General features: G+C 35.5%; 1 protein-coding gene across 4 annotated transcripts in view; it reads left to right on the top strand.

Annotated features, from left to right (window-relative positions):
* Window positions 1–438: 438 nt before the first annotated feature.
* The window catches only part of LOC106462971 (nucleolysin TIAR-like), a 38505-nt gene continuing 31001 nt past the window's right edge, over window positions 439–7942 (top strand). For all 4 annotated transcript variants that reach the window (XM_022390385.1, XM_013922942.2, XM_022390384.1 and 1 more), the window contains exon 1: window positions 439–516. In XM_022390385.1, the coding sequence (XP_022246093.1) occupies window positions 462–516 (55 nt within the window). In that variant the 5' untranslated portion in view covers window positions 439–461. The remainder of the gene's footprint in view (window positions 517–7942) is intronic.

Here is a 7942-nt window from a genome sequence, read left to right as displayed (position 1 = left end):
CACGTGATATTACTGTGGGCTCTGGTTAACACTTTGAAACACGAAACCACGTGATATTACTGTACCTGCTGGTTAACACTGTGAACACGAGACCACCTGATATTACTGTGGGCTCTGGTTAACACTTTGAAACACGAAACCACGTGATATTACTGTACCTGCTGGTTAACACTGTGAACACGAGACCACCTGATATTACTGTGGGCTCTGGTTAACACTGTGAACACGAGACCACGTGATATTACTGTACCTGCTGGTTAACACTGTGAACACGTGACCACGTGATATTACTATACGTGCTGGTGGTTACTTTCATGCTATTAAGATGTACATCTGTTAAATAATCAAATGTCTAAGTAATCCTATAGATAAAGATGATATAATAGCCCAACAGTTAGTATCTCTTTCTGACAGTAGTATTAAACTGTTCTGGTAATAACCAGTTCGTTCTTTTACAGGAGATGAAGGTCAACTGGGCAACTTCTCCAGGAAACACACCGAAACAAGACACGAGCAGTGAGTATTGATGTGTCACGGTTTTGTTAAAGTTACTTTCTGTATGGGGTAGACATAGTACAGTACTAGTGTTACACGCGTGCTTGTTGCTGTACATTGTAGTACTAGTGTTACACACGTGCTTGTTGCTACACATTGCAGTACTAATGTTACACACGCACTTGTTGCTACACAGTACTAGTGTTACACACGTGCTTGTTGCTGCACATTGTAGTACTAATGTTACACACGCACTTGTTGCTACACAGTACAGTACTAGTGTTACACACGCACTTGTTGCTACACAGTACAGTACTAGTGTTACACACGCACTTGTTGCTACACAGTACTAGTGTTGCACAGTAGTACTAGTGTTACATACGTACTTGTTGCTACACAGTACAGTACTGCTGTTACACACGTGCTTGTTGCTACACAGTACAGTACTAATGTTACACACGCACTTGTTGCTACACAGTACTAGTGTTACACACGTGCTTGTTGTTACACAGTAGTACTAGTGTTACATACGTACTTGTTGCTACACAGTACAGTACTGCTGTTACACACGTGCTTGTTACGCAGTAGTACTAGTGTTACACACGTGCTTGTTGCTACACAGTACAGTAATACTGTTACAAGCTCGCTGCTTCACACGTTCCAGTGCGCATCTGGAAACACCTTTATAGCAAGCATACCAGAAAGAATAGGATGCAGTACCGCCATATTAATGTAACATGGAAACTGTTAGATAATTCTGGTCTATTCTCTGACTACTGATTATCGAGAGAATGCAATACCGCCATATTAATGTAACATGGAAACTGTTAGATACTTCTGGTCTATTTTCTGACCACTGATTATCGAGAGAATGTAATACCGCCATATTAATGTAACATGGAAACTGTTAGATAATTCTGGTCTATTCTCTGACTACTGATTATCGAGAGAATGCAATACCGCCATATTAATGTAACATGAAAACTGTTAGATACTTCTGGTCTATTTTCTTATTGTATACGTAATCAGATAAAATATAATATACAGTTTTATAGATCCTCTGGTTCTAAACGTAACGTAGATTGTATGGTGATATTACAAATTAACTTACGTTTTAAGAATGTGTCGTGAATTCGAATTGGTTGTGGTGTAGTAGTGCCTAGTTTGCTACGTCGTTTCTGTTCGTGTGATTTTTCAGGTTTTGCGACAGGTGTGTGAAAACATCCACCTAGCGATTAAACTAAGAAAATGTGATCAAACCAGTCGACGTTCAATAAAATAATGTACATTAGTTTTTTTCACGTGGTGTATATAATCAATATGGATAACTTTCGTATCGGTTATTACGGTATATAACTCCGGCGGATAGTGTTTTATAGATCGGCTGTTTGGTGACATTACAACATCACAATAAGGCTGATAATATACCACAATAATTGATATATATATATATATATATATATATATATATATGTTAAGTGTTTCGTATAAACAACGTTTCGTCCGGCGATTTGTGTGTGTTGCATGCTGCTGCCGACGAGGCCTTTCGCTCAATACCAGTCTTATCGTGGTTGCAGTGTCACACAAATTGTCAATCAATTTATGATAAGGACTTGTTTTATATTTTATTACTGATTATCAATAAACTAGTCTTAAGTGTTTACTAATTGGCTTTAAATTACTTCTCTCTGTAATGTAGTCGTCCGCCTAAGGAAAAAGTTCTTCTGTGTAGGTCTCTATAATTCTCGCGTGCCTTTGTTTAATCTTATATGGAAGTTCTTTGTTTTATTTGGCCTTAAACAGTAATCATCTATTTGCATTATTAAGTTTAAATAATAATCATCTGTTTGCTATATTAGGACCTAAAATAATAATAATCTGTTTGCTATATTAGGCCTAAAATAATAATCACCTGTTTGCTTTATTAGGCCTAAAATAATAATCATCTGTTTCCTTTATTAGGCCTAAAGTAATAATCTAAATATCCAACGTAATTGACATAGTCATTCGCTAGTACTACTGAAAACTAACTATCAGCTATATTTATTTGTTTGCAGTTTCTTAAGCCTATTGTGTGTTTGTCTCTTCTCGTTTCGTATCTCGCGTTCGAGAAAATATCCAATCCGCCCACACTTGTAATGGGTTATTGACTTTAGTCTAACTTAACCGTCAAGTGTTTCAGGAAATAGCCGATTGCAATTGGTTATCACAGTACATTGTCAAAATAAAACTCAAGCTGCTTAGAGCTGAACAACAATGTAGAAAAAAATATGTTCGTTGGGAAATGGAAAATGGGGAGGGGGGCAAGGGATATAGTCGAAACACGACATTCACAGTAATTAAGTCAATCGTTTTTTTTTTCCCGCCCACTAGTGCTTGTATAACTGTTAAGGTAATATTTAATAACCTAAGACAGCATTTTAAATGTATCACGTCAAAAGTAATTGGTTTCATTAAGCCTATATCTGCTTTCCTAGAGATAATGTGTTGATAACTACAGGCGCAGACGATTCTTGAGCAAAACGACGTCATGCATTTAACTTACTTTGTGTTGGCTCTGACGGGCCGGGTTCTAACCCCTGCGATACCACAAAATATCTCCCGATCTGCTGATGATTGGCTACTTTATCTCTGATCAGTAATTAAAAATTAGGGACTGTGGCGGAGAAACTTATTATATTTCTCATAACTACAAAAATACAGATAATTGGGGTTATTAGTTTTGTTCAATTAGTAATTAAATTAGGTATCATTTGTGTGACTACTGTTTCCGTAATTTCCTGTTTCTTACAAAAAATAGTTTCATGTTGATGAGAAAAATAAAGTGATGACAAATACAACTCCTGAAACCTAGCCAATAGTGAAAGGGTTTCCATAACCTTCCAGAATCGTTTCTTAAAATCTAACCAATAGTGAAAGGTTTTAGTTGCTTTCTTTAATCGCTTCTTAAAATTCTAGCCAATGGTGAAAGGTTTTAGTTGCTTTCTTTAATCGCTTCTTAAAATTCTAACCAATAGTGAAAGGTTTTAGTTGCTTTCATTAATCATTTCTTAATAACCTAACCAATAGTGAAAGGTTTTAGTTGCTTTCATTAATCATTTCTTAATAACCTAACCAATAGTGAAAGGTTTTAGTTGCTTTCTTTAATCGCTTCTTAAAATTCTAACCAATAGTGAAAGGTTTTAGTTGCTTTCTTTAATCGCTTCTTAAAATTCTAACCAATAGTGAAAAGTTTTAGTTGCTTTCTTTAATCGTTTCTTAAAATCTAACCAATAGTGAAAGGTTTTAGTTGCTTTCATTAATCATTTCTTAATAACCTAACCAATAGTGAAAAGTTTTAGTTGCTTTCTTTAATCGCTTCTTAAAATTCTAACCAATAGTGAAAAGTTTTAGTTGCTTTCTTTAATCGCTTCTTAAAATTCTAGCCAATGGTGAAAGGTTTTAGTTCATTCTCATAATCGCTCGTGATCGTATATGATTTGTAGATAAATTTTCTGAAAATTTAAAAATTATTACCCATGAAAGCGCCCCCAGCGGCTAAAAACCAGGTTTTGATACTTGTGATGGGCACGGCACAGAAAAACTCATTGTGTGGCTTTGCGCTTAACAACAAACAAACAAACTAGAGAGAATATTTTCCTTTAAAAAATAAACAATAGTTCCTGTCTTTATTGCTGTTCTTTTTGTTTCAGAATTATTTACGTGGATGTCTTTATTGGATGAACTCTTTAAATTTGTTGCATATAGTAAGTACTAAGGTCAATAACGTCAAAATATTTTTTTTAAAAAAATCATTAGTTGAAGGCCCGGCATGGTTTGGGAGCTCGACTCGCAATCTGTGGGTCGCGGGTTCGAATCCCCGTCACACCAAACATGCTCGCCCTTTCAGCCGTGGGGACGTTATAAAGTGGCGGTCAATCCCACTATTCTTTGGTAAAAGAGTAGCTCGAGAGTTGGCGGTGGGTGGTGATGACTAGCTGCCTTCCCTCTAGTCTTACACTGCTAAATTAGGGACGGGCAGCGCAGATAGCCCTCGTGTAGCTTTGCGCGAAATCCATAACAAACAAACAATAGATATGAAAGCAACAAGATATTATTGTAACATTTAGATGTTATTATTAGTATATTCCACGTTTTCTGGCGTCTTCGTTGTAAATCTTCAATTTAATTGGTTTGAAAGAGTGAGACAAGAATTTCGTTAACGTTTTTTTGTTTCATCTGTCTGTCCAGAAAGACAGAGAAACGTGAAGCACTCGGAAGTTTTTAGAAACGTGTAATTTATTATCACTCCCATCGATTCGAAATGCAACACTCCCTCATCCAAGTTGGATATTTACGTTCGATTTAGTTATCTACACCAACTCGTAGTGGGTTAACATTTCGGAACTTCAGCTGACATTTACTGTGGCTGTACCATTGGATAGGTTCGCGTGGATTACAGTGTACTGAGTGGATTAAACAGCCTTTCCGAACCCGTTAGATGTTTAATTGACAGAGTTTATTTTTATAGACATTTTAATGGCCTTGAGGAAAAGTTCATTAGTGGTTATATATATATTGATAACCGATTTCGTTTATAAACAGTTCATCCAATTTCCTTCAGCTAAATGGGGGAAATAATATTTCATTTTTATTTTAAAACAAACACGTGATGACTTAAGATTGAAATGCGTCTGAGTGTGTAAACCCTAAAAATTGAAACAATTCCACACAATGAGACTTACTAAAGACTTTAAATTATGTAGAGAAGCTTACTAAAGACGTAAATAGTACTATCTGATGAAACTTACTAAAGACAGGAAAATATTTTTGTTTGGAGAAGCTTACTAAAGACGTAAATAGTACTATCTGATGAAACTTACTAAAGACATAAAATATTACTATCTGGGGAGGTTTACTAAAGACGTAAAATAGTACTTTCTGGGGAACTGTACTAAAGACGTAAAATAGTACTATTTGGGGAACCGTACTAAAGACGTAAAATATTACTATCTGGGGAAGTTTACTAAAGACGTAAAATAGTACTATATGGAGAAGCTTACCAAAGACGTAAAATATTACTATCTGTGGAACCGTACTAAAGACGTAAAATAGTACTATATGGAGAAGCTTACCAAAGACGTAAAATAGTACTATCTGGGGAACCGTACTAAAGACGTAAAATATTACTATTTGGGGAACCGTACTAAAGACTGTGAAATGAATGTATAGTAAACTGTAAAAAGTATATTGCATCCAGACAGAATAGTGTGACGTTACATTGTTTATATAAATTGTTACCATTCGACGAACTCGAACGGCGAGATGTCACTAGTTGTTTCTTATTAAATGTGTGTTAGACTCAAACAGAGATGGCCTTCAATTACGGTTATTTTTATTATTATTATTCTATAATTTAAATACCTGATTTTATCTGTCACCTCTGTACGGGTGCTCAGAGCCCTTACGGTCAGTTGGTCCTGTTCTTGGCAGGAAAGATAGATTTACAGGGGCGATGTTTACTACACTACACTAATGACAAGTGTTGGGATTAAATGTAGTTTTGTCACATGTCAGACCTTCACGGTTGTTTCTCTCGTTTGCAGTGGTTCCGTGTGTGTATTCTTTATTATGTAAATTTTATGGAATGAAAGCAACGCCTCCTCCTGGCGTGATACATTCTAATTTTGCTTTTGATTAAATGTAGAATAAAACATAAATATTTAAAAACGTAGTGCTCTCTAAGGAAATCCTAGTGTAGATATGGTTACACCACTCGGAAACAATGTTAACTAAAATAAATCTCGTGAAAAGAAGAAGAAGAAAAAAAAAATAGTGAATTAAAAATATTCTCGAGATTTTTGGTTGTCCTTCTTCACAGAATGGATAATGTAAGCTCCACCTACGCAGCGGAAACCTTGTTATGATTTCAATGACAATACAGTAAATTGTTTTATAAGTTAAAAAGTTAAACCCTAAATGAATATATTATATAGATTGAAACACGGCTTTCGTTTGGTGATTGAATAACCTTGACGAATAATGGAAAGGACAATTTTTTATTAGCTTTGTAAATAGAACAGAATGATATTTCGTTAATATTTTTATGTTGTAAGTGTTATTTAAAAAGGCCTCGTACTGGGTGCGATAGACTTAATTTATTTAGCAAAAACTTTAATTGTACAAAATTACGATTCCACTCCCCCCACCCCCCGTGCGACTGATTTCGGATCCTGGCTCCAAATAAACGAGACACGAGTTCAGAAGTGTCAGTTAAGACTATAGAATATTAGATACAGAAACACGGTGTAATAGGAATGACAGTTCGTTATTTTGTCAGGAAACAGTCTTGATTGGAAATATTCTTCCCTGATCTTGCGGCAGAGGCTGACCTTCTTAAACATAGCTAAATCATATTTAATTATTTATTCTGTTTCTCCTATCCGAACCCTTACTTATCCACGAGGATTGACGTCAGCAGTACGGGAGGATCGAACCCTTACTTATCCACGAGGATTGACGTCAGTAGTACGGGAGGATCGAACCCTTACTTATCCACGAGGATTGACGTCAGCAGTACGGGAGGATCGAACCCTTACTTATCCACGAGGATTGACGTCAGTAGTACGGGAGGATCGACTGTTTTTCCAAGTGAACTTGCTTTCAAATAGATCCAAGTTTTTGTGCCATAAGTGACACCTGTTGATTGAAGTAGTTAAACGTACTTTTTTTAATTGTTTTTGTTGGGTGTGTTTTTTATTTTTGTAGGATCGTAGTTTTCTAGTTTCAACTTTATTTTACCGGAACTTATAAATCTACCATTCCCATTTATTAAAGAACCTATGCAACGAGGTGAGATTGATAAATTAATTATAGTTAGGTGGAGCCTACCGGAGTACTGTAGGTTCACCAGCTTCTGTAGGTTGATCAAGAAACTTTAACCATCAGAGAAAACGTAGTTACGGTAGGTAAAATTTAGCTATTACCAGTAATGTCTGATTGTACTAGTTGGTGATAGTTCTAAGGTTATCTATTACCAGTAATGTCTGATTGTACTAGTTTGTGATAGTTCTAAGGTTATCTATTACCAGTAATGTCTGATTGTACTAGTTGGTGATAGTTCTAAGGTTATCTATTACTAGTAATGTCTGATTGTACTAGTTTGTGATAGTTCTAAGGTTATCTATTACTACTAATGTCTGATTGTACTAGTTTGTGATAGTTCTAAGGTTATCTATTACCAGTAATGTCTGATTGTACTAGTTGGTAACCTTAGAACTATCATAGATAGTACAATCAGACATTACTGGTAACTTCTAAGGTTATCTATTACCAGTAATATCTGATTGTACTAGTTTGTGATAGTTCTAAGGTTATCTATTACCAGTAATGTCTGATTGTACTAGTTTGTGATAGTTCTAAGGTTATCTATTACTAGTAATGTCTGATTGTACTAGTTGTGATAGTT

This window comes from Limulus polyphemus, unplaced genomic scaffold, assembly GCF_000517525.1.
Source record: "Limulus polyphemus unplaced genomic scaffold, Limulus_polyphemus-2.1.2 Scaffold1292, whole genome shotgun sequence".
In the NCBI taxonomy this organism is placed as follows: Eukaryota; Metazoa; Arthropoda; class Merostomata; order Xiphosura; family Limulidae; genus Limulus; species Limulus polyphemus.
Note: the sequence above shows the minus strand (reverse complement) of the source record. Positions and strands in the feature narration are given on the sequence as shown.